This window comes from Drosophila willistoni (assembly GCF_018902025.1).
Source record: "Drosophila willistoni isolate 14030-0811.24 chromosome 2L unlocalized genomic scaffold, UCI_dwil_1.1 Seg196, whole genome shotgun sequence".
In the NCBI taxonomy this organism is placed as follows: Eukaryota; Metazoa; Arthropoda; class Insecta; order Diptera; family Drosophilidae; genus Drosophila; species Drosophila willistoni.
Window position 1 is genome coordinate 2,307,436 of NW_025814048.1, and position 27,935 is coordinate 2,335,370.

General features: G+C 35.5%; 1 protein-coding gene across 1 annotated transcript in view; it reads right to left on the reverse strand.

The window, feature by feature from the left end:
• Positions 1-27,935, reverse strand: part of LOC6639872 — a 52,813-nt gene that overhangs the window by 19,380 nt on the left and 5,498 nt on the right. The window contains exon 2 of the mRNA XM_002062660.4: positions 16,737-17,183. Within this exon, the coding sequence (XP_002062696.3) occupies positions 16,737-16,857 (121 nt within the window). The 5' untranslated portion in view covers positions 16,858-17,183. The remainder of the gene's footprint in view (positions 1-16,736; positions 17,184-27,935) is intronic.

Genomic DNA, 27,935 nt, shown 5'->3' on the forward strand with positions numbered 1-27,935 from the left:
TTCATGTTGAAGTCGTTTGGTGAAGGGTGAAGTAAATTTAACACCATAATTTCCGAGACGAAAAATATTTGAATGGTTTGAGGAAATACATAACCTTAATCTAATTTATAAACCATGGAGCAGCTTCATTTGGTAATTGTTAAAGCGATTTTGTAATATTGTTGTTTAATTTTTAATAAATTGTAAATAATATTTCGGTATTGTTAAAATTTAACTTGGTCAAAATATTATTTCTGGATATACATATGTATAAAAATAATACTTTATGGCCGATCTTGCAGTTGATAGCCATTATTTCCAACTATATTCTATTATCTTTGACTATTTTTTAGGAAAGGGAACATTTTTTGTAGACTTTAAGACACCATTTGATATTGAATTCATCACAAATAAACTCTTCTAAAAAATATCTTTGGAACAGCCAATAAATTAGAGGATCCTCAGAGGTTTTGTTGATTTGCATTTAAGAATTAACCTTGAAGAACCTTAAGAATCTCAAGAAATTTACTTGATCTTAGTATATTAATACATTAAACTTTTTAATACATTAAACTACTAATAATGATTGTTTGATATAGTCGTTGGCTCAGATGTTTCTTCAGGTTTGGTTTAGATGCTTCTTAAAGAGGAACTCAAGAAAAAAGTACATTAGAGTTCATATTTTTGGTGTAAAATATTTGAATAAATATCTATGTTTATTATTTTTTTCTTGGCAATTATTGAAAACTTATTTATTAAGTATCAACTCGTAAGATATTTGATTAAAACTTCACCAAAATTGCTTAGAATTTAATTACTTTTCTTTAATTTCTGGGTTATGGTATTGCAACATTGATCCGACCGGTTTTCCGAGCACATCTCACCCATTAGCCTATCAACGGAACAAATCAGAAATCCTCTGCCCACTTAAACAAATGTGACGAATGGATGGTAGATGGGGGAGGCGCCAGAAATGATTGCCGCAATTGGAAATGATATAATTCATTGAAGCCAAATGCAATTTGTTATAGTATAGACATCAGGGAGTGAGTACGGATCATATGTACAAATGTATTATTTGGGTCAAACAGATCAAAGCGATAAACAAAAATGACTTACAGATGAGGCACATAGATAGATAGATAGATAGATGGAGGGGCAAAGAGATTGAGTTCAATGGCTAATTGCAATCATTGAACAAATGTTCACAGTAAAATAAAAATTATTTCAATGATTCGTGGCGAGATTTTGCAACTGTCTGACACCAAACAACCGAAACTAAAACATTTGACGCTTTGATGCAAAACGGAAATTAGTAGAACCTCCAACCCAACCCCCCCTCCCTCACTCCCATCAATCTCATTGCTTCTATCGTCCCCAACCCCTCTGAAAAGATTTATTGTCACAGGCAACAATTTGGACGGGTTTGATATTGATTGAAAGTGCATTTCAATGTTGTTGTGTGTGTGTGTGTTGTCAGATTTGCTACATAGCTATTTTTATTGGCCAAGAAAATCGAGTTATACATTTTCTTCTTGTTTTTTGACAAATTCGTGGGAGCTGTTCTCGCATTTCCATCAGTTTGATGGACATTTTGCTTCTAATGGGGCATGCAACAGAAAATTGTATCTCTTCACGACATGTAGATATAGTTCTATAATTAAGTCAGGCCGGATAAGATGATGTTGTCGCCTCATAATTGTGCCACTTAATGTGGGCGTCAACATGAGATGGACCAAGTTGTTGACTCCCTCTCCCTCTCTCTCTCTCTCCACTCGAATGCAAACATGAGAATTATTTGGGTTAGGAAGAGAAAACAAATGCCATTTAGTCAATTTATATACTGGTCACTAAGGGGAGGAAAAATTCTTGGAATTTTATTTGTATATTTGTATGCATCTTATGAACTTTTCAAAATTTTCTTTTAATTACCAACTGCTGCACCTCCCCCCCTTCCCTGAGTTAAATAAGACCCTAGGCAATTATCTAGTCAATCAGTCAATCTCTCTTTCTATCTGTTCTAATGCATTTTCCTTTCTTAGCCCACTTGCTGCATTATTTATTTATTTTGATTTTCCCTTGCAGCTACGTAAATGAAAATTTGTAATGAAAATATTTTGACAATCCGTTTCTATTTCTTTCGTTTTTACCCTTTCAACTTCTATGTCGATGAGGTAATTATTTAGATCGTTTGTTTGTGCAACGCTGTGGGGGCTTTTTCTCTCTTCTCTCTTGAGTGAAGAAAGCATTTTCCCTATCTATGACCATTTGTTGCTTTTTTTCTATAGTTTTTTTTTTTTTTTTGGAAGCTTTTCGTCGCACACATAAATAAGCAATGGCAGCAACAGCAGCAGAAAGAAGTAAAATTTTGTGGCGCCAACATGAAGCAAAAACACAGGCAGCAAATAAATCAAATGAAAATGTTTATGTTATTTACCATGCAACAGCAAAAACACAAGAGAATCATCAAACACTTTCCACATGGTCGACTATTGTGTACTCTTTTTTAAGAATTTGATAGTTTTGACAGTGAGGTAATTCCTTATAGTAGACAAAAGAGATTAAATAATGATTTAAAACTTTCTTTCTTTCTTCCATATTTCTCCAATACAACTTAAAGATATAAACATCAAGATCTTCCCATTCCAAGCGTCAAGTCAGTAAATAGAAGAGAGATACATATGTCGAATTTTAAGTCTTTGCTCTTCTGAACGTTAAAATTCTCTACTCCTTCTATGGCCTTTATCTTCTGACCAAAATGAATATATCCTATTAAGAGTAGAGAATATACCAAATGGGGAAACAAAATGTGTGTGCAAGTCCAATAAATGTAAGTGGGGGAGCAGGGTAGGAAAGCTTTGTTTAGCCAAAGGTAAAGTCAATGTCTCAATCATCTTAAACAATTTGTTGACGACAAATTGCCAATGATTTCTTCTTTAGCACTCCTCCTCTGCCCTTCTCACTTGCTGAAGCAATTGACTTTGTCGTCGTAAAAATGTGTCTTTGATTTTTTCCTTTTCTCCTTTATTTCCTATATATACTTTCAACTGCCAACTGGCAACAATGTCCGAAACAAGCTCTGCACGTGACCGATGACAATTTGCGAGAAACCGAAAGACCCAAGACCCATTTCAGTTCTTCCTTAAACAACTTGACTTGTTGTCGTCGTTAGTCGTCGTTGTAGTTGATTTGAGCTTTAATATTTCCTGCAGGCGCAATTTATCGAGTTTTAGGCGCCTCCCATCAAGAAAACAGAGAGAGTCGAGCTGAGTCGAAACGATTCATAGGCGGAAGTTTCAAATTGCTTGCCACCAAGTCAAAGTAGGGAGTCATAATGTCAATAATGCGATTGCCGATTGCTTATGGCCCATTCCGAAACACCCAACCCAACCCGCCCACCTAACCATCTTCTTCTGTTAGAAGCTCACCTAAATTAAGTCCAAAATTAGCTAAAGCCATTTCGATGGCCTTTTTGTGGCTTTCCTTTCAGTGTGTCTGAGTGTGTGTGTGTGTGTGTGTGTGTGTGTGTGGCTTTCCTTTAACTGACTTGTAATAAAGTTGTACATTTTGCTGTTGTGACATCGGAAGTTGTAAAATATGGAAAATACTCATGGGTGGTAGAGTCAAAGTAATTTTATTCGATTTTCATTATGCATATATAAGAAGAAGAAGAAGCGAAAGATAAGGCATCAAAAGAATATATGTGTGTGTGTGAGTGTGTTGGGTCGAGATGGTCATCACTTAGAAGTTGATTAGACTTTGGGGGGTAAAAACCCATTGGGGAAATTCGACATGGAAATGCAAATTTTCGTCTAAAGTAAGTTTAACTTGGGTTAAGTTGACCTCACAGTTAGCATGTTTATATAACCAACTTGCCCCATAAAGTAAAAATATATAAATTAAAGTCGGACAGTCATCGTAACGACTTGCGCATACCCTGCATTAGGTAAAAGAGTTGCTTAAATTCCTTAAGTTGCCGCAACTGCAAACAAAATAGGCACTAGAGCGTACCTATCGGTGGAGTCTTTCAAGATATATCTTATGTATCTATTCTTCATTAGACTTTTATGATTATTGGTAGATCAATTGTTCTTAAAAATATAATTATATATTTTGAATATTTTAAAGATTCATTAAAAATTAAAAAAATAGTTTAAAATTAGAACGAAACTTTGTTAAGTTTAGCTCTTAAAGTACCCACAAAGTATCCCACATTTTATACCTTAATTGGCATACATTTTGGCAGTTATAATATACCCATCGTTATCCTATGACTGCAGGGTATTATAATTTATATATATTATTTATATGAAATTAAACAAGCTAGCTCGTTCTGCTTTTGAGTTACTCCACAAAGGTAATCTATGTTGAAAAATCTCGTGGTCTTGCAGTGAAACTAATTTTATGATGGATTACCTGACCAGCACCATCCCCACCCTCACCCTCGTCAATTCCCTCAATCTCTATACTCTGCAGTCAAGAACTGTCGCCAGTTGTGTGAGGTGGTTTTCCACTTATCGCTTTCCCTTTTGCTGTCCATCAAATGCCTGGCCACGCTTATCAAATGCATCGAGCTCATGCAGCGAACCAAAGCAAAGGGCCCCCCCATCTCCCATCCCTCTCACCATTACACTAACTCCTTTTTGGCCCCTTAATAGAAACCTCAAAGTGCATTTTGCTTTCTGTTGACATTTGTAAAATGCAAACAGAACACGCAAAGGCGAGATAGATAACTTGAAATACGTACAGAACGGATACGGCGACCCATCACTCAAAGTGATTAGATCATGGCAGGCAGCCAAGGCGGATTGAAATTTAGAAGGAGTTGGAGTTGGAGTAAGAGTACCAACAAAACTCCTCAATTGATAATCAAACAAAAATTCATCGGTTGGTTTTTGCTTCGGGCGGGATCCATTGAAATCGTTCATTATATGGGAGGCTTCCCTTAGCCGCTCATTTAGGTTTCGATTTTATTGCTCACCGGGAAATGGTATTTCGTTTCGGTTTTTAGGTTCTGGTTATGGTTACTCTTCCGAGTTGTACGTTCTTTTTACGATATTGACACTAGAAATCGTGACTTTTTCATAATGAACGGGATTTACACGTGTTTTTATGGCTCAGGGTCATAAATGGGTTTGGTTTTTAGCCAAGGAAATGCTTTTCACGCATTCTTTAAAGTGAGGAAGAGAGAGAGGAGTGAGGGAGGAGTGGGAGTTGATTCTTAATCGCTGTAGGACATGATACTAGAGAATTACCTCTACTCGATCACTTCCCTTTTGACCAGGCAGCGAAAAAAAGAAGATATTATGCACAGGAATATATATATATATATTTTTTGATGGCAACCAATTTGAGCCTGTCATAACAAGAACAACAACAACATCGTCCACCAAAAGAAAAATCGATATATGTAAAAAATGTTTGCATGACTTTAGGAAATTTAGCAAACTTTTTTTTTCCTTCAGTTTTTTTTTGTTCTTTCGCTCTTCCTTCTCCTGCTTACAAGGGGCTGGCCCCAAAATAAACCTCCATTGATATGAAAAATATCTTTTAAATGCAATAAAGTAGACATTAGAGAAGAGGAAGAGAGCACAAAGGATGAGAGGGTGGGACAAAGACAAGGGGGATAACCTAATCGCGTAGAGGGAGAGACGAGAAAGCAAAAAAAAAACAACACTCATAAAATTAATATGATATAATAAAGAAAAATTTGCAAGCTGCCAAAACCATAACGATTGATTCTGAATTATAGCCCAAAGGCAGGCAAAAAGAAAAATCTCCGGAAAATGCTGGGAAAAATCAAGCAAGAAGAAAAGAAAACCACAAGGCTAAAAGGGAAAAACGAAAATATGTTTGTTGAGGCAAATCAAATCGCATAAATAACACAAAAACCAAATATGTTTGGTTGCCAGGAATTTTTGGAAAAGGGATTAGGTTTTTTTTTAGTGGACACTTGCTTAACTCACACGTGTGTCTGTGTGTGTGTGTGTGTGTGTGTGTGTGTGTGTGAGTGTTTGTGTATGTGTGAGGGAAGAGAAATTAATCATGGCATTGTTGCAGAGCTTTTAAAAATAATAAATACTTCAGCGCGACTATAAAATAAATTACTCAAAATCATTTCCCTATCGCCAAACACACACACTCTAACACAAAGAACCCCAAAAGAGAATAGAATATAGAGTAGAATAGAACAAGAACTGAATAGAATGGAATAGAATAGAATAGAATAAGAATGTCATGGGATTGCATAGGGTGGGGCAAATGGCTGCGGTGGTGAGTGAGGGGGGATCGTGTCGCATGTTTGGACAGTTTTAACTTTTGGTTTCAGTTTTCAGACATACAAACATTTATATAGATAGATAGATAGATATATGTGCGTGTTCATTCTGCTCTGTGTGTCAACTTCAAATGAAAACGAAATGTCTAGGGAATTTGTAGATCATTAATAACGTTGCAACAACAACATCAGCCAAAAAAACATTGAGGCCACTTAGGACCGAACGATAAAGAGAGAGAGAGAGAGAGAGGGAGCAAGCCATGAATGGGCGTACGACCAGAGCATCAGATCTGCTTGGGACCGGCAACAGATTCCCCTGGTACGTGGATTGAATAAAACAAGCCGGAAGGGAAGTGCAGAAGCAGCAGCAGCCGGCGGCAGACACCAAATAATAAAAATGCCATGGTTGAACCCCGAATGCCAAAAATTAATCACAGCTCAGGGACAATGAATGACAAAATGCCATAGGAACTTTACAAAAGATATAAAAATTCGTTCCAAATATGGCACAAAGTTCCAAAGATAGAAACGTTTACGATGCGTGCACATAAAGAATTAGATCAACAGTCACAAATCAAAAATAGCGCAAAGAGATAATCAGTTAAAATTGCTTACAAGGAGTTTTAGTCTAAGATTCTTTGATTTCAATTTCAAATTTTGATAATTGCATGAAAACTTCACACAAAGGAGAACACAACACCTTTAAGTTGATAAAACGAAAATAAATTATATTAAAGTTTCTTTCAAAACTTTAAACAATCAATGACAAAATGCACGGCAATGACGAAATGCATGCATCTCAGACTTTTGAAAAGTATCTTAACCATTGATTTCTCACAAAAAGTATAAAAAATATTCAAAAAGTAATATAAAAAGTTGCAAAATCATTCAGCTAAAGAAAAGATCCATTAAATCTTAAAAAAAATATATATAAAACTAAAGACATTTTCTTTTTAATATTTCAATATGCATTAAAACATAATATAAAGTAGAAATATTTGACAACTAATTTTCACATCAACTAATTTTCAATCATCCAACACTTACAAAAAATTTCTTGGTATGCATTTCCCATTCACTCAAAGTCTAGTCACAGTCATTTTTAAGATTACTTAATTAGACCGTGAATCCTCCTATATCAATTAGTTTTCACATTTCCTATTTTATTTTCTCCCCCCACTGCTAATAACCTTTAGTCTTCCATCTGCCATGGGAATCCCCTTAATTGTCTCAACATTTTCATTCGTGTTGCACAGTTTTCGGTTTTAAAGTGTTTTTTAAGATTCTAGTATATCCATTCCATGGCATTTATAAGCTCTGCAACGATTTATGTGGAATTGAAATAAAATTCATGTGCATATTTTTTTTAGGATTTTCATTTCACTTTTCTTTCATCCGCCGGAGTTGTTTTTCCTCCTATGCTGTTGTTGCCCTCAACCAAACCATCGACATCTCTGTCCTAAAACTGGCACAGTAAAAATTCCTATTCGCTTTTTTTTCTATTATTATTTTTTCGTTGCATTTTGGTCCCTGTCTCTTTTTCTTCCCCCTCTCTCTTTCTCTTTCTATTTCTCTCTGTCTATATGTATATTGTTTTTATGTTTTTTTTCTTTTTGGCGTCGCGGCCACTTCCGCTTGAAGTTTTTTTTTTTGTTTTGTTTCGGAATTGAAATGGGCAATGGTAAAATTTATACGTCAGCGCCTACCCCCCACCCTCCACCACACACACACACACAGTCTGACTAACAAAAAGGTACCCCCATATAAAATATTGCTTTTTTTTTGCTTCACTCCTCCGCTCAGTTTGTTTTTTCTTTATTTTTTAAATTTGGAGCAAAATGTCAAAAGGCTACACAAAAATTAAGCAAACAAACTATAAAAAACAGATTATAAATCCCCCCCATTATAAACATAAACGATGGGGGGAAAAAAAAACTATGGCCATAAAATATGCAAATGGATTGGAAAAGTGAAGGAAAAATAATTCAAGTTAGTCGCCATCGTCTTGGTCATCGGTTGATGTCTTCATTAATTGATGGGTGCTAGATACATACATAGTTCTCCCTCGATTTGAATTTTGTTTTAAATGGAAGTGCAATGAATTTGATAAATTTGCTTGAATATGCATAAATAAATCATAATACCCATAAATCGAGAGTCTATGCAAATTATCACTCTCTGTTTATTATAAATAATATTATTTAATAGATTTTTGTGAATATTTATCAAGGCAACGGCTCATCAATTTTAGGTGGAAGGTGGAACCTCTCTAATTTGTAAATCTCACACATTTGTCAGGCAATGCTGTCATTTTTTTTCTTAACAAGATTGATGGTTAGATAATGCTTCTGATAAATCTCCATTATTTGCATCCTTTTATCCAGAGAGTTAATTTGGAGAAAAGCAACTTCTCACTATATATAGACAATGATTTGATTTTGGCCATGTCATTGTCATTATACCCAATGGGGAAACTGAGCTGAGCTTCTTTCATTTGTCATGACTAGGTAAGTGACTTTGACAGTGCCACACACACACACACACACACACATACACACTCACATAAAGGGAAGAAAAATGTTGAGGCAATAAAATTGTCGATTGATTGGCATCATTCGATGGCATTTTAACCAAATCACCGACTCATTCACAGCAGACATTGTCATGGAAATGAGATGCCATTGCTAATGCTGGTGTTGATGATGACAGTTGAGTTAGTTAGTTAGTTAGTTAGTTATATGGAGGTGTGATCGTTAAATTGCCCAAGAAAAAAGAGAGAACGAGAAGATGACACATTTATCTGAAATTTGAGTTAAAGTTGAAGGTGGCAGTGAATTGATTTAGTAAAAAGCCCTTTTACCATATAAAAACCAAGAGTCAAATTTCCATCATTACATGGGCTATAAACTGAACTTTATAACTAAAAAACTTATAGAACTATGCACCAAGTTTTCGAAGATTTCGGCAAGCTTTGGCATTTGAAGAAGATATTATTGTTATAAGTAAAATTTGTGTTTGATTTGGAATAGAAAATAGTTGCAAAAGAAGGCAAAGTCCTTTCTTTAATAGAGTCTAAAGATGTTTTCAAAAAAAAGTTGGAAATACATTCCAAAGAAAACTCATTTGCTACTGTAACTTGAGTAAAAGTTTTGACTATATAACATTTAAGCATTTCTTTTCCATTTTTGGTTAAATTAAAAATTAATTTCAATTATTTTCCAATAACCAATCACCATGAAAAAAAGGGCTATTAAATAATTTAAGCTCAATCAGATTGCGATGAGGATAACATGTTTGGCTCAAAACCGGCAATTACCAGAACCCCAATCACTACGAATACAATATATGAAATTATCAGTTGCCACCCACTAAAAATGGAGACAGCAAATCAAATTGAAACACGAAGGAAACAGGAAGGAGTTCAATTGAACTTATTTTTAAAGCCCAAGTACACCCGCAACGCATCGATCAAAGGATTTCGTATTGATTTTCATGAAAGTGGTAAAAGCATTTCAAGTAAAAATAGTAGGTAGCTACATACATATGTACAGGCCAAGTTTAGAAAGTAAATAACTGAATAAACGGGCAATGGCAACGGCAATGCCACAAAAACAGAAAATAACATCAAAAGGAAAAGGCGGGAATCCACAACGATGGAGAAGCAATGGAAAATCGCTGCTTATGCCAGGAAGCACTTTCCTTTAGGTCTGCTTGAGCACTAGTGGAGATTTTACCAACCAAGCAGCAAAACACAGCAGGCTCTTATCCTAAAATTCCTGACTGCCTCCTTCTACTACTTGTTCTCCTTCTCCTACTCCTCCTCGTTGTCCTCCATGTGACTTGGTCTATCTTTCTCCTTGTCTCTTCGTGTGTGGTTTTGTGAGGAAACGTGATTTCAGCATAATTCCGTATATCAGCACATAAATGGAGCATGCCAGTGACACAGACACACACACACACACACACTCAGTCACAGTCATGGCCACAAAAAGGACTCTCAAGCTGGCTGCACTTTTTGCTCATACCAAAAAGGCATTAATGTACAGAGCGAAAGAGAGAGAGAGAGAGAGAGAGAGAGAGTGTCAGCCTAGTTCTTAGCTCGCCTCTACCCACATTTATCAGGTCAAGTACGTTAAAAACGAATGCCAAAAATCTAAGCTCAAAATTTTCGTTCACACAAAACAGAAATGTCTAGGTGAATGAACAAATCTGGGATGAGGAACCCATTATGCCAGGACTAGAGAATCCTCAAAATGAATGAGCTAAATTAGAAGTAGTTGCTAGAAGACATACTTCAATTATAAGTCGATGCTTGGCAGTGCTTTAAAATGCCATCAATCTGTTGATTTATCTGCTCAGAATTTTCAACTGAAATTCGGATTCCAACTAACTAAATGAATGACAATAATTGCTGAATTCTATTATCTACTCTTGGTTATGACCAGTTTTCTCCTATTTCTGTCCAAGTCTTTGAATTCATGAACTTTCTATTGGAAAATCTTTCATTGTTTCGTTTAATTTTTAAACAAAGTTTTCTTTAACTAAATAACAAATCAAAATAATCACAAATTCGCAAGACAAACTCGACTTGAAGACTACTTACTTTCATCAATGATTTTTATCAACATCTTCCTTATGATCTGAGATAATTGAATAGAATTAATTGAATTCTAATCTTGACTTCCAGCCTGAGTAATCCCAAATTAAACAACAAAAAAGGTTTGTAAGGACATACCCAATGTTTTCTTTATGTGGTTACTTTATTTAGAATTCACAACTAGTTTAAGTTTTTAAGTAGCGCTACATCTAAGTCATTGGCAAAAGCAATAAACAATAATATTTACAACTCTTCAACTTAGTTGGCTTTCGGATAATCCAAGGCACTAACCTTTCACTGGTCTATTTACTGAAGTTTTTCTTCCTAAGTTTCACATCCAATTTTTCCCGCATGTGGAATATCCTTTACTAGCTATGACATCTATCTATTAAGTGCACAAGTTCGAGTTCATGGTTGGTCAAGCGATGTTACCTTGATAACATGAAATTCCCAAAATCCATATCTCATTTCACTTATTGTAAGTTTGTTTGCTGTCGGGTTTTTTCAATGATGATATTTCACCTCGCTCTCTAGTGGCCACTCAAAAATCATTGACTGTTCAATTTACAAAATCGTGAATGGCAGAAGAGAAGCCGCCAAAAATGGACAATCCACAAACCAATATCCAGAGGAATCAGAAATCAGTAACCGAATCACACATTGCGTGGGGTGTTGCATTCTGAATTCAGAAATTGGTTTGGAGTTTGGGTTATGGTTTTTTGACCCAAAACACGGATGGTAACATGAAATTTGAGCGCTTTAAACATTGAGCCCATTGATTTTTGAGCTCAGCACGGACATCACACACACATATACACCCACACATACAGGATTCTCTTTCTCTCTGCTTGGCATATGTGTAAGAGTATTTTGTATATTTTCCCTGGCTTTTCCGCATTTTCATTCATGCCGTCAAAGGCATAACGCCGCTTCAGCGCCATTTCCCATTCTCATTCCCATTCCCAGCATGTAAAAGTCAGAGTCAGAGACGGACATGAAGGATAAAGAGAGGATACACATGTATGAGTGTATGTAGGTGAATGTGTGTGTGTGTGTGTGCATATGTTGCGGGTGAGTAATTTTTCAAGTATTTCCATGTTCCCAATGTTGTTTGTTTAGCTTCTCCATGGGGGGAATATATATAAAAAAGGGTCGTCTCCTCTCGTCTCTTCTCCTTCCTCTAGACTTCTTCATACCTTCCGCATATATTTTTTATGGGATTTTTCTTATTTTTTTTTTTAACCAATACATATTGAACCTCCCCTCGTGAAATCAAAGATTAAAATGAGCAACGACGAAAGGATCTTTGGTTATTTGCTCGCCCGCTTAGTTGCTGGTCGAGGGTTTTGATTTCATCACCAGCTGCTTCTGTTTTTTGTTGTTCTTCATATTCAGGCTCCAAACACAAATTGTTGTACAAATATTTGATTTTCCAAAAAAAAGAAACGAAAAATGGAAAACTCTACCGAAAAAAAGAGAAAGGAGAATCGCGTTTCCTATGTAAAAACTCTCGCTACGCATTTATTGAATTAATGGATTATTTCTGCGTCAAAACATCTGTGGCTCACTCCCTCGCTTTCTCTCCCCCCCCACACGTTTATTTATATTTACTTGAAGTACCCCCCTCCCCCACTCAATGGTCCACCATATTTTCTCAATTTTTTCACATTGAATTTTACGGGGAAATTGAAACCAGAAACGTAAATAATTATAGGCAAATTAACATTTTAATCTGTAAAATTGTCTAAAAATTCAAACACAAATGGGCAACAAGAGTCGAAATGCTTCTAACAAGCAGGAAGAATAAATACAGGAGCGTAGTTGGGAAGTTTTAAGGGAAGCTACGGAAGCCAAATTAAACATGTTATTACATTTAAGTCTATAAGCTAACGCCATGCAACTAGTCAAGTCCTTTATTATTTCCTTTATTCTATATATAACAATTAGTAAAATCCCTTTTATCATTATTTCCAAAAAAAACATCCTCCAAATTCTCTCAAAAGTAAAGAAATTTGTCGCTCTCTTGGGCCGCCTCTGACTTGGTTTCTATTGCAGGGTCAAAAAGGAAAACTCCCGCCAAATGCTTTGCATGTTCAAATTACATTAAAAATGAGCAAAAAAAAAATAAAAAAGAAAATCCAAAACGGCAAAAAAAAAATGAGCCACAATCACAAACTGTGCTCTCACACAAAACACATTTGGAAAGGAAAAAAAAAAGAAAAACCATGTCAATTTTCTATTCCAATTGGCCAAACACTCGCACACACACAAACACACACTGGGGACTATGCACAGTTGGTAGGCTTGTGTTTTATTTTTTATTACTCACATTCATTCCAATTGTGGCTACTACTATTACACACACACACACACACACAGCCATACCGACAATTTGGCCAAAAAAAAGGGCCAAAAGTTTTTTTTTTCGTTGCCTTTTTTTCGCATTAAAATGCACTTGTTAACAAGTAATTTGTTGGGGAATGGCTGATATTTGCTTATCGCCGTCATGAAATCAGTTCAAACGAAACCCAGTAGGTTGAATATTTGATTAGATAGGGCCGGGGAACGTGTAACGGGGGGGTAAGGTTAAAAAGGGACAACGTTTTGTTAGGCAAATTGTTGTCCCAATTGTTTGCAGAGGTTTTGCCATAATAGTTTGTTGTTTCTTTTTCGTCTAATTGTAGGAAATAGTTATTGGACTTGATCTTAAAGTATGTAACAAGATCCATTTATAATTATGATAATGCTGTCGGAAACTGAGTATATAATCCACTTTGAGGGGGGTTGCCTGTGCGGCATCTGTAAGTACTTTAGGGTCTAAAGAAAAATTCTTAATCTTTATTAGACACGGCCTGTAAGAGGCCCTTCGAATTGTTAAGTCCCTGCTTTTCATATAACTTTAACACTTGACTTTCCATACGAGACGCTGTTTCTCTTAGTCACACAAAGTACTTGAGAAAACAATTGTATGCTTAAGATACGAGACGACTGAGAGATACCCTATATTAAGTGACACAAGCAAAACCAATATATACCCCCAGTATGTGACTGAGAATATACCCTTAATTCTTTCATGACTATATAGGGTATGAAAATATTATGTACAGCGTACGAAATCCCCCCGGGCGAAGGCAAAATCAATTTCAATCAAACAAATGCAACAAACGCTCAGCCCAGACACAGAAACACAGAGCCACAGAGAGGAGTCCCAGACCAAATCCACTCAAGTGAACCAATAAAATAAAATCAAAAAAGCAAAAAAAGGAAAACAGGAAAAGTCAACTGGTGGAGGGCCTGAAAAATGAATGACGCCGGGAGAACACAGAATACAGAGTTCTCCGAACTGAGAATCGAGAGCAGGGAACAAAGTACAGAGGGAGAAAAGGGCAAACGAATCACCCTACCCCATCCAGATAAAAGAAAAAAACAAAAACTGAGGCAAAAACTGAAATGAAATGCATGTAACAAAATAATTGAGAATAATCGAATTTAAATCACATTTTGGTTCCAACAATGGCACAATGACAGCGACAATAATGATGATGATGACGACGACAACAACAATAACAACAATAATGACAAGTTAGAGGGGTGACAAATATTTTATGTTTTTTTTTTTTTGGGTGAAGAGTCATACAGATGGCACGATTTAGTCTAAAAGTCATTGCCACATGCTGGGACAATTCATTCAACCAATTTGACTCTCTCTCTCTCTCTCTCTCTCTCGCTCACTCTCTCTCATTCTCTCTCTCAATTTTGGGTTTTTTCTTCCTTGACGGACTTCCTTGGTAATTAACGCCAGATGTTTGGGACCGACGACCAGCAAGGCAAGGTTACGCCTTTCAAACTAAAAAAGAATCCACCATCACAAAAATATAGTCCTTATAAGTATGTAATCATACAATAATTGAAATAAAATTAAATAAACCAAGAAATTCATAGAAACTCCCTATAATTTCTAAGCAAAGCCGTGAAACACGTACTAGAAAAATTTCAATTATCGGGCTATAAAAAAGAGGAGGAAGAGATTTTTAGTGTGAGAAAATTTTCTATTCTAAATATATTTTTGGTTTCAATAAAGGAACAATTATTTCTATTTTTAGTGCAAGTGAAATGTGGTTAGCATAAGCCAAAATAAAGCTTAAATGAACTCAAGCAAGAGGAAATTAAATTAAATTAAGGGAAGATGTAAATATGGAATGAGCAAAGCTTTGATACCCTCACAAGGAGGTAGAAATCTAGATAGATACATGTTAGATAATTATCTAATTGTCAATTATAATTAACAATAAAAGACAGTTTTTAATTTAGAAAAGTAATAAACAGGATATCACATTGTGTTGATCAGATGACTCATTCTTCTATTCTAAAATTGGTTTTGGGGTATTCATAGGTGATATATTTTTTGATGAACTATTTACTATTTAATACGAAAACCTCAATCTTTCGTAAGAAACTTCTGGTCCCTTGAAAAAACTTCATTAGGTAAATCGAAATCCGCCCTTCCATGTTCCCTTGCCATTTTAAATTATCGAGACTCGACTTTAGTTCTAGTAAACTCGAAGAAAACTATTGTAATTTGTAAATTGTTTTCCTAAGATGGTTTTTATTGGTTTTGAGACTAAGAATGAGTTAAACAATGTTTCGATTAGCTGACACTTTTTCGTTTAAAGTCGGTAAAAGTTTGAAATTGATATTTTAGCTCTTTAAAAACAACATTTTAAAGTATCTGAAAGGACATGTAGAGATAAGCAGCAAATTTTAAGTAAACAGTTTTTCTTTGTTTTAGAGTAAGTAAAAGTTTACGAAAGGTCTTAAAACATTTTAAAGCAAATGTTGATAATATTCTAATAAAGTGTAATTGTTGAAAATTAAAAAATATATTTTATAATAATAGAATAGCTTTGTTTTATTAATCACTTTGCCTGGCTGGTTTGAATCCTTTTTTTCTTAGAACTCTGTTTATTAAATATGTCTCTAAAGGATTTTATTTTCATTTTTACATTGCAAAAGTTAATCAGTTTATAAATGGTATAAAGATGGTCTGTAGTTAATATATATAATAACACAAGGGGTAAATAAGGATAAGGTGGAGCGAGAGAGTGGGCAAGGCTAAGCTACCATTTTGATTTTTTGAAGTATTCTTAATTACATTAAGGGCAATTTATTAACCAAAAAAAAGTTGTCATATTTGAGTGATATGTTACTCCCCTCTTTTCTGTCTAATTTGTTTCCAATGACTACACACACACACACACACACACACACACACACACACACACACACATAATCACATTTTGCTTACATATGAGTCTAAAACACATTTCTATATTGGGTTACCCACAAACAAAAACAGAAAACAAGCAAGAAAGAAAAACATTTCAGACCTGTCAAAAGGTTTTCGCTGTATACAATTTTATTTTTTAATTTAACGCTCAATTCTTTCAAACCGAGAACCCGAAAACCTAAACTCTGAACCCAAGAACCCAATCCACATGAATAAACCAGCCAAGCCAACCAACCAACCAACCCCTTGGCAAGAGTTCACCAGAGTGTTAATGTCTAAATTGCGTTCAGTGTGTTGTCAATGTTTGTTGTTGGCTGTTAGAGTTCGTGTTGTTGTTGTTGTTGTTGTTGTTGCTGTTGTTGTTTGGGTAACCCCGCAACAACATATCCAAAACATTTGAACTTGTTTGCTGCAGTTACGCTGTTTATTTTTCAATTGAGGTTTTCACGCAATTCCCTTTGCCCCCTCCCCTTTGCTCAATCTCGTCTCTTGCCCCCCTGTCAATAATAGCAAGTGAATGTTTTATTTATAACATTTCCGCTGAAAATGCTTAGGAGTAGGAGAAGTTGGTTCGGTTTAGTGGGCGGGACACTTACCTTCATCAGCTGTGGCCGGATGCTGTTCGCCTTGAATTTCCATTATCCGGCTAACCAGGAGAAGGACAACAATAGTTGCAATTGCAACAGTTGCCGTTGCCTCTTTACTCTTGCCGCACATTTTTGCAATTAATTTCCACACAGATTTTTCCGCGTTTTATATATATTTCTGTTACGATTTCGGGAATTTTTCCTTCAATTGCTGTTTCTTTTGTTTTCTCTTTGCTAAATGGGCCCTGCCCTTGTTTACTTTTTCTCTCTCTCTCTCTCTCTCTTCGATTTTCTTCTTTCGTATTGGTTTGATTCAATTGCGTATAGCTGGTTTTGGTTTTCCACAACTTCTCATTTTCCTCGTTGTTGTTTTCCCCAAAATGAGGGCTGCCGCTTTTCCAGCTAGATATGTGTAGCTTCTCGCGTTTCAATGCAATTTATGTTCGACATACGCCACTGCAAAATAAAGAAAAGAAGGAAATACATTTTCACGAATTAGTTTTCATTTATGCAGAACAATTTTTCTTGGATTTCTTCTTCTTGTTTTTGCTTAATTACAAGATGAACAACGAAATATTTTGTTCCAAAAAGGAAGCAGAGTTTCTGTTGTTAGTACTCTTTCTAGCTGAAAGAGTATATCCGCTGTGGAGGGAAATTTGTAAACTCTAAATAGGATAGCAGCCTAGTTATTCGAATCTTAGTCTATTATCTAAAGTTAGAGTCCGCTTTTTCTATACAGTCACTACATAGGATCGCTTTTCATGTCTAATCAGGTATTAGGGGAATCATCAACTGGGGAGCAATATATATGGTAGATTGCAATAACGACGAGAGCCAGACAAACTTATGACCAACTAGTTTGACCAAGGGCCAGTATAAATAATAAATAAATAAATAAATATTGTTATATTAAATAACAATGACAGTGAATGTGAATGTGGAAAACTGAGGTAGTGAGTGAGTTGGTGAAAGGGAAGAAATGGTAAATGAACGGCCACCTGGAGGGTTAGAATATGAAAGTAAATTTTTGTCAACCTTTCAACATGCCAAAACAAATTGACCTCAATTTTTTTCATTATATACATGAGTGAGGGCGAAAAGTTTAGGAGAGGGAAAATGGAAATGCAGAAGGTAAGCAGAACAACAACACACACATACACACACACACACACACACACACTAAGCACTCTTGGGGGCTGTCAGTTTCAGCCCCAAATGGAATGTCTCGCCAGGTGAAATATAACTTAATATGAAGTAAATACAAAGATTTAAGTAGCAATCAGCTCTCTCGTTGCTACTAGTTTCCCATTCCCATTCCCTCGCCTCGCCACCCTCCCTGGGTGTTTTCTCTTTCTATGCTAACAATTTCTGGTTACTTATGTGCTCTAGTTTATTTCCTCTATTTTTCTTGAAGCAATTTCGCAACATTTTGTTTGACTAAGGGGCTTACAGCAATTCTTCTAATACAAATACAACTACACAAGGGCCAAGAGAGGGGGAGAGTGGCAAAGAAAGCTTATGAGGGGCAAAAAATGGGGAGAAGAGCCAAAATGAAGAAGGAAAGTACATCTATACATTGACACTTTCACAGGCCACACAACTGTCAAGGCGTCAAAATACAGGAGGGCATTCAATGTAATTTATAGCTATATAGAATCTGTAACATACATATATAACCAATGTATTGGTAGTAGTGAAAGGATTAAATAGAAACGGAAATGTCCCCCACGACTGGAATTCAGATATTTATGATTTTTCAAGTCTACAGAAGACGTATTACCCTTAAAACTCACTTTAAGCAATCGAAAAGGATTAAAATTAACATTCTTTAGATATTATCCTTTTCGATACTTGGAAAACTTGATAGAAAAATGGATTAATAGGGCATACAACACTCTGTTAATCCTTGATTAGCAGTTTACTTTTATCTCGTCTTAAGAAAATATTGAAGAACCCTGATCTTACATATGAAATGTACCCTTTATTCCTTAATTCCGCTCCTGTGCCTAAATGTGTAGGCTGAGTGCTGAACACGCAGTGTGCCAACTCATGTTAAAGTTGAGCAGCGAGAGTGAGAGTGTAGGGACAATTTTCTGCCAAACAAGAACCCCTAGCAAATGGGATTGGATGATGGTAGCTGTTAGATGGTTAGATGTTGGCATGGAACTGGGCTACAATGCATGAGTTGCCATTCATAATATTAGCGCGCCGAGGCGAGGCAAACAAAGGATTTTCGAGCAGGAGGCAGTTGGCACAGTGGCTCTGGCTCTGTCAGTGGAGAGGTTCCTTCGTCTGGTCTTAGCTGAACTCACAGAGAGATGGTCGAGGAATTGGTAAATAAAGGCACGACCTGGCAGAAGAGTGAGGTATTTTGGTGTTTCTGTCGGGGCCAGCAAACTACACGTGTACGCAAAGCAATCAACAAGCAGGATACGAGCCGAATGAGTAACATAAATAATAAAAACGGAGAGTCGGAGAGTGCCAAAACATTTGTATGAATGATGTCTGAGACCAGGACAAGAACGAGACCAAAAACCGAGAACGACTCTGGACGACTACGACGCATGAATGGCAAATGGCGAATGGCGAATGGCACAAAATGGTTGAGAGACGGCAATTCAAAAGAAAGAAAGAAAGGAAGAAGGAGGATGCAAGGATGTATGTTGGCGTAGAAGGGCGTCGGAGACGTCGTGTGTTGCTTATTTATGCTGTGCCTATTGCTGCCACTTGAGACTGCGTCTCCAACTCCAACTACCTAACCATTGCCGACAATTTGGAATCTAGCGCAAATAGAAAATATTTATGTATTATGCAAAAAACGTAATGCGTAGCAGGCCAACAAGAGGGGGGAGAGATCGGTAAGGGAGGTGGAAAAGGAAACGGCAGGCCAATAATGGAAACCTGTTGGCGGAAAATCTAATTTTCGTAACACCCCCGCACAGAGTCGACCTCCAACCTCCCCACCAACCATTCCTCTTAGGAACCCAGCCTACCAACAAATTTTGGAGACGCCTACACACACACACACACACAAACACACACACATACACATAGGAGGAACCCATAATTCAAAGGAGGGCTTCCACATGGTTATTTAATTTGGGTTTACGGTCGAGCCTAAGGAATGAAAAAGTAAGTGCAGGTGTTAAAGATTGTATCCACTTTCCCTCCCCCACATCGCCTCATCGCCCCTCTCTCCCCCTTTCACTCCCTTACACCATCTTGAATGTATGTATATCAAGTGAGCAGGAAATGCTTAAAGATAAGATATAGGTTAAATGTTTGAGGTGGGGGAAAGAGAATATATATTCTTTTCGTTACGCAAAGGTTATCTACAAGGTGTAAACTTTGTAATTTCAGGTAAGAAGCACAAATAAATAAATACAATGCACACACACTTGAGTCTTTAAAATTTAAACTGTGTTCTACTTATTTTTAACTGAAAAATATATTTTCCATCTAATGGAAACAACATTAAAAACTAAAAGAAGACCTTAGACATTTTACTTGGAATGAATATTTAAAACTATTTCGGACATATCCCCAATACTTAATCTCTTAACGTTCCTTTATTCATTAGCTTCAAAAACTTGTATGTTTTTTTAACTCAAAATTAGTAAAGTTCAGCTTATAATATTGAATTTGAGTTGAGTTTTTAACCTTATGAATATTTAAATGCTTTATATTTTAATCTGTTAAATGTAAAAATTCAATCAAATTGTTACCTGCAGTTTTTACAATTGTTTTCAACCTTTTTTCGAAATTGTTTTCAACCTTAGAAAGGTTTTTTTAATGCATCGTTTAGGAAATAGAAAAGCCAATTTAATCATTTGTGAGATAATGAATAAGGAATGTAAAACATTTAAACTTCTACATTTTGAAAATGGACATAAGAGTTTAAAATTTAAGTAATTTTCAATTAAAATTTAGGCAGAAAATCCAGTCTAAATCTATAAAGTAAGAGACAAAAGTCTTTTGTTATTAATGCAATTTACTTTCCTAATTTAGAACCCTTTGTTTTTTGTTTCTTTCGAAAAATACGTATAAGGCCAATTGGTGGCAGAGAAACAATCGCATGAAGTTTATCAATTTATGAACAAAACTTCACATATGCAAAAAGTGAGTTTCATATGGCAAGGACGCTCCAGCTTTTACTCTCTTAGGCCAAAACTATTTTAATCTCAATCACCAACTAGTTATCTTTTTGCCCAGATGAAGAGAAGGACAGAGACACAGAGAGGGAGAGGCAGAGAGAAAGTGTGACTGGACCGTGTTATATTGACAGGCTTGAGGAAGTTTCTTGCTGAGCTGACAGGCAGAAGAGACACAACGAGAGAGAGAGAGAGAGAAAGAAAGGGAGAGAAAAGATGAAAAGACAGACTACAGTAAGTGAAATTAATTAAAAGCGACGAATGGCACTAGTCAAGGATCCCAACTGAGAGATAGACAGACTGTGGATGCCAACCGGACTAGAGACCAGAGACTGAGGACTAAAAACAGGTTTCACAGGGCGTACACACACACACACACAGAGAGACACACACAGAGAGACAATGAATGGGCAAAAAGATGTCAACACTTTGTTCAAGATGATGACGTCGTTGTTGTCGTCGTCATCTTACCAGTCCATCCATTCATCTATTGTTGTTGTCATTGTTTCATATTGCTCCATCCTCCCTTCATGCCCCACTCTATAACCATCCCCATCCCTTTTGGCACCCGCTGTCCGTCCTTGTGCCTGTTTATGAAGTGCCAGGATATCTCCAGGACGAAGGCATTGTTAATAATAGAATGTTACTTCTATTTTTGCTCGTTTCGCGTTACAATCTCCACCAGCAACAGCAACACCAACAACAACGACAACCAGCAAAGAAGACGAAACACTTATTCTTTATTTTGTTTCCACTTGAGTCTGCAGGGAATTTCGCTTTGAAAGAGTTTTTTTGTTTTGTTTTTGTTTTCCTTTTTTTCAGCTTTTTATATTTTTTTTATAATTTTCTTTTTGCACGTAACTTCTGTTTTGCCACTTGAAGCGCTTTTTGGCATCATCATGATCATAATGAAGTTCATGATGATGATGATAATGATGAAGCATTGGCCATTTGAATAATTGGATTTAATATTTAATACTCGCAATTATTTTTGTTTATTTTCTTTTACATAATTGGGAGAAGCAAGACATATAAAAAGCTTTTCCTTAACTTTCCTTGCCCCTCTCCTTTCCCTAATGCACAACTACACACAAACACACACACACACATAAAAATTCAAAAAATTTAACTAAAAATTACTTCTCAGCATATATTTTTAGAGACTTACATAAACAAATCTTAGCTTTGTTTGACTTTTTGTGACTCCTAAATATATATATTTAATTCCTCCGTGTCATCTTCCTCTAACGAAAAAAGCCACAAAATATTTTTAAATCAAACTTTCTGCTTCATTTTTGTGTGTCAGAAATGAAAATAAAATAAATTTCAATTTCATGCAAAAATTTATGAAAATATTTGCGTTGTCAAAAAACCCCAAACAACAAAAAAAAAGGCAATATTTTAGTGCAATTGTGCATAGATATAGTATACTTATACAGATCTGTTTGTTTGTTTGTTTGTTGCTCTTGCATTTTTTAATTAAAAGCAAAAAGCCAATGTGTTGCTCTTTCCCGGAGGGGCCCAGGGAGCCTAGAAACGGCATGGCTGATGGGGGGCAAAAGGACAATGCTCGTAAAATTTCAATGCCAACAATAATAAAATACCATAAAAAAGGCATCTACTCTGTGTGTGTGTGTGTGTGTGCGCCATATCTATGACAAAAAAAAATTTGTTTATATAATTAGGACACGCCCTGCAGGCGGCGACTTTTTCTCTTTTGCTTTTTGTTGTTTATACATTTTTGTCTCGTTGAAAAAAGGAGACAAACAAATTGAATAGATTTCTTTAAGCATGGCGACCAAATAGTACCCTGTATAATAATAGACTTTGACATTTTATATTCTTAGTCTTTAATCAACTTGTATTGTTTAAAAAGTATCAAAGATTATCAGGGAATTTAGATGAACTGAAATAATATACATATTTAAGTTTCATGAACCAAAGTACTTAATGCTTTCTACAAATACTAGTTATAATTTTTGGTATGGTTATTAATAAGGTATATGAAGCTGATTTTAGAAATCATTAACTAGCATACTCATTGTGGGTTCTAAGAAATAGAAAAAGGACGTAAGACCAAGATTAATAAGGTTAATGAATAACCTACATATGTGACTGACGAACAGACTATATTCCATTATTTCAAAAACAATATACATGAATCTTTTGTGATGATCAGAATATTAAACACATTTATATGTATATTATTTCACAACGATTATATGCAATAGATTTGTTAGATCGAGCCTATAGGTTTCATATAAATAGTGTCTAATATCTCAATTTGCCATAGTCATTATTTCTTTTATGGCAATGTAAATTCAAAACTTCATTGCTGCTTTCAAGCTACGAAAACAAATAAGTTTTCGAAAATAATTTTTGCGACGTTCTATTGTCATAACATGAATCAATGTATTGGGTAAATCAAAGAAAATATTCCCTATCAATTTAAAAGTGTTTTTAAACTTCTTCTTCGCATATTACGTGACAGTTATTAGCTTAATTTTGTTTGTTTTCAGGGCACATTATGAAAAAGCGCTTAAATTAGATGAATGTAAAGGAAACTTAACTAAATCTTATTCCTTAAATTTGTCGCTAACTGATAAGTCTAACATCATTCCTGTTCGAAGTAATGGCTTAGTATTAGAAAAGAAAAAAATCGTCTTCAACTAATATCCTATTTACACACTACTACTTATACAAAGAACATTTTTTTATTTGATATACTTTTCTTATCTGTATTGTGCATCCATCAGCTTTAAATTTAATTCAAAACACACAAGAAATGAAATTTCTCTCACACAACTAAATTGAAATTTCTCAGATTCTCTCTAGCTATAGACGCATCTTACCCACTTTTTACGGGGTATAGAAATAATAGAAGAACCTGCGATAAACTCGTGGCAGACTTGTTTTTAAGGCATCTAAAGAAGCAGAAAAAAAGTACTGCGTAACGAGCCCAAAGCCGAGTCGCGTCTCACATATCCGCCCGAAAATAAAAGACGTAAAAGAAGGTGGAGGAGGAGGAGGGATGTGCGGTTCTCTCTTTTCTTTTGTTACATGTATTATTTTCGTATCCTTGGCTAACAAATGCATGGAAAATGATTTTCAAATGTGCCGCTAGAGACTTGACTTGCTGTGTCCCCCTCCCCACCCTCCGATATCAGACAGAAGGCAGAGAGAGAGAGAGAGACTTGGGTTAAGACATGTTTTATTGGCCTCAGTCTTGTTTATATCGTTTTTGACACACACACGCACCAAAAAAAAGAAATTTTGGGAGTAGAATTTTCGCTTTGATGCGGTGCAAAGAGGGAGACAGTCTTTGGGGGGGGGGCGACAATGGGAACAGGGGTTCAAGTTAGCTGCTGCTGCATTGTGCGGTTACATGGCCTACGCACGTGCCGGGTTCGTTTTGGTTCAACCATAAAAAAAAACAAAATGGAAAAGTCTGGCAATTCATCTGTAGGAATGTGTGTTAATTGGCGGTCTATGTGACGCCCTCTGTCTGTGTGTGTGTGTGTGTGTTTGTGTGTGTGTGTGACGACAAGCAGGATCTATGTGGGCTTAAAGCAGTGGGCAACATATTTTTGCCACCTTATTCCTTCTTGTCAACTTAATTGGCCTTCGTGTGAAATTAATTGGATTTTTTGCTAATTTATATTTGTTTTTTCTTTGTGTTTAATTACAAACGAGATGAGAAAATAAAAGCTAAATGCGGAAAGGGTAAAAGAAGCTAAAGGATAACACCACAGGATATATTTGGTTTGGTTTATGGAATTTTGGGAAACACTTTACGAAAAGTAAATTAAATAGATGTAACATGAAAAAGGCACAATTTACAAAATTTGAATAATTTTTTAAGACGAACTAGTTGATTCAATAGAAAATAGTCTGAGCCTTCACTAAGTTGTTTCAACATTCCAGCTAAAATCCCACATCAAAATCCTTCAGACTTAAAAATAAAGCTTATTTATCTGTAATATCAACTTTAATGTTACTAAAATGAAATATTATAAACCATTATACGGAATCCTTTACTCTTTTCTGTCAATTTGTTTCTATACCTTGGCTTTTACTTAAATTTAGCTAGAGTTTCCATGGAAAATTCGTTGGAAAAACATTTGGCCTGTTGGGCATTAATCGCTCAGTTTTTTCACTCTCTTCTTTGGAGAGAAAACCACCCAACTCAACCGCCTGACGATGCGTAATGTTTGCTCAGACAAAATAAAATACTCGTACTTAAAAATTTTGTTGCACAGCTGTTTTTGCTTTTTGTTTAAAAACCTTTCATTTTGTTTTGTTATTTTTGTTACTTTAAGTGTTTAACTTTTCTTTTTACCGCAACAACAAAAAGAATGAGCCATGGAAAACTTTTGCTTTGTCCTGTTTGTGAAATACTCTTTGTGAAAAGAAGAGACGCTTTATTTTTACCCAAAACTTGGCAATTGTTTTGACATAGTCGTTCCAATCCAACATTTTCATCCGATTTAATATAGTTAACTATATCTGTATATATCTATGTGATTTTCTTTCACAAATTGACTATTTTACTTTTAAATTTTCCACCATTTTCATATAGAGTTTCCATGAAACAATTCAATTCCAACATATGCCAAGTGAAAGATGTAAAAGAGAACATTTAATAAAATTGAAATCAACTCCAGAATATGTGAAAGGGTATAAAAAAAAAACACCCAAAACGATGCCACAAACCGAAATTATCCCATTCGTTTGGCTTGGGCGGCCTGATACAAAATATTTTCTCTGGCAGAAAAAAAAAGGAAATGTGATGAAGTCGTTTGCCATCGTACACACAAAACATAATACAAATTTTCCTTACCCAAGCGCATGAAATTTAAAATTAAATAAACAAAACTCCCAAATGTGCAATTAAAAAATTTTACAGTCATAACTTTTTATTATGGAGCATAATTCAGTCAGAACGTTTTTTATGCCACAAACAAAGAAAGCGACAGAGAACGAGAATGTGAGAGTGAGTGAGCAGGAGAATTGGATAGAGCGTGTTTCCATTTCATTTTGGTCCCTTTTTCCAATAAATTTTCCTCCTTTTGCACGCAATTTCCTCACTTTCACTCGGTTTCTTTTTTTCTTGCTCCTGTCAGGGTTTTCTTTTTTTCTGGTTTTGGTGTATAATTTCATTTACACAAGCCAAATTACATTAAAGCTAACCAAGTTTATGTCTGTTTCATAATTTTTAGTGGCAGGTTTCCGCATATATATATATATATATTATATATATTTTAATATTTGCAGAATTTTCATTTACATCGTTTTAGTTTCTTAGATTTTAATCATTTGAACTAAATGTCAGCACGTGAATACTTTTAATTGCAATTTATTTGCTTTTTTTTTATGTTTAGTGAGCTAAATTACAATTTATTATTTTGCATATTTTATATCCTTAGCAAAAGGATTTATGTAGTTCATGTACAAGCTTTTACTCGGCTTCTCGAATGTAGATTTATTTATTTATGTTTCGGGTCATTCCACTTATCTACTCTAGTTATTTCCGACAATCTGTTTTATTTTCTTTATAAGTTAATTAACTGAGTTTACATCTAAACAAATGAAATTCTTTCTGATAGAGATATTTACAATCTTCTTTGTACTACCACTTCCTGAATTCCTGCAGATAACGTGAATATATATTTTAGAGATATATCGTACTACTTTTTCGAAAACAATTGATAAGCTATGGCTTCTTTTTGGAGTAGATTTCCTTTGTTTATAGAGGGTTAATAAGGCTTTGAAATAATTTTGAAATAACAAGTAACTGAAAGATGTATTTAATGCTACGACTTATAAATTTCGTTGTATATTTACATTTGGATAAATGTAAAGTTGCCTTTTTCGGACTATTTGGTTATGACTTCTAGGTCTTTTGCACCCTTTGAACCTACCTATCAATATCTGTCCTTAACAAGCTTATCTGCTCCTAATATCTTCTTCTTCGATCTATTCTTCTGTTGGGTAGTTGTCAACACTAATTGCCAGTGTAGTGAAGAGTATTTTATGACATACCTTTAAGTCCATACAAAAGAGTTTGAGTTTTTATTACAATTTTATTTCACATGGATCATATTCAGTCGTCAAAATGCAACAAAAAACCATCATGGGGCATAGAAAAATGTGAGGCAAGTTGCCGCCGCAAAGTGTCTTTAACTGCTTCTACTAGGAAAAGACTTTAGTTCATTGTTTCTCTTGTTGTGGCTTACTCATACATTATCCTTGACTCCATTAAGCAGTCTAACAGCAACAGCAACAACAAAAACAACAACCAATAATTGTCGCTTCAACTAATAAATAATGCATAAATATTAAAACCGAGGGGATGAAAACAAAAAGGAAAGAACTCAACTCAATAAGCAGTAACAAAAAACCAAACAGAAAAGACACTGAGAAAGAAGGACCACAAAAAGGGAGAGTTGAGTAATATCAGGAATAAACTGAAGGCGGGTGAGGCCTGGCCTGGCTAGTGGATTTGTTAGCGAGCAACAACAACAACAACAACGACAACCAGAAACAAGCAACAACAAAGTGAGAAAACCGCAGCGAAGAGCATAAAAAATGCATAAAACGAGGACAAAATAAAGTCATAAAGTAAAAATTGCTCAACGGACGGGGATCCTGAAAGGAGTAAATGTATATGGGCATGACAGCAGAGGGGTAGGTAAGGGGGAAGGGGCCGAATGGGAGGAATGAGACAAATGTGTTGGTTAATATCGTTCTTGTTGTTGTTGTTGTTGCTGTGCTTGGGTCTTGTTTGAGGTTTCAATAGGTCATAATTCACGCCTAGTCGCCGCTTTTGCCATGTTAGGCGCCAGCCCTCGATGGCAGCAAAGGGACAAGCCAAACTAAAGGAGTGGAGACCCGCACACAAAGCAGTCGACACAGATATAGTATATCAGGAACTATAGTGTGGGTGCTGCACTTGCAATACATATATAGAATCAGACATACACATATGTACATATATAGGTAGTGTGTGCATGTATATGTGTAACATGTGTGCAGAACCAATATTGATACTTAAATG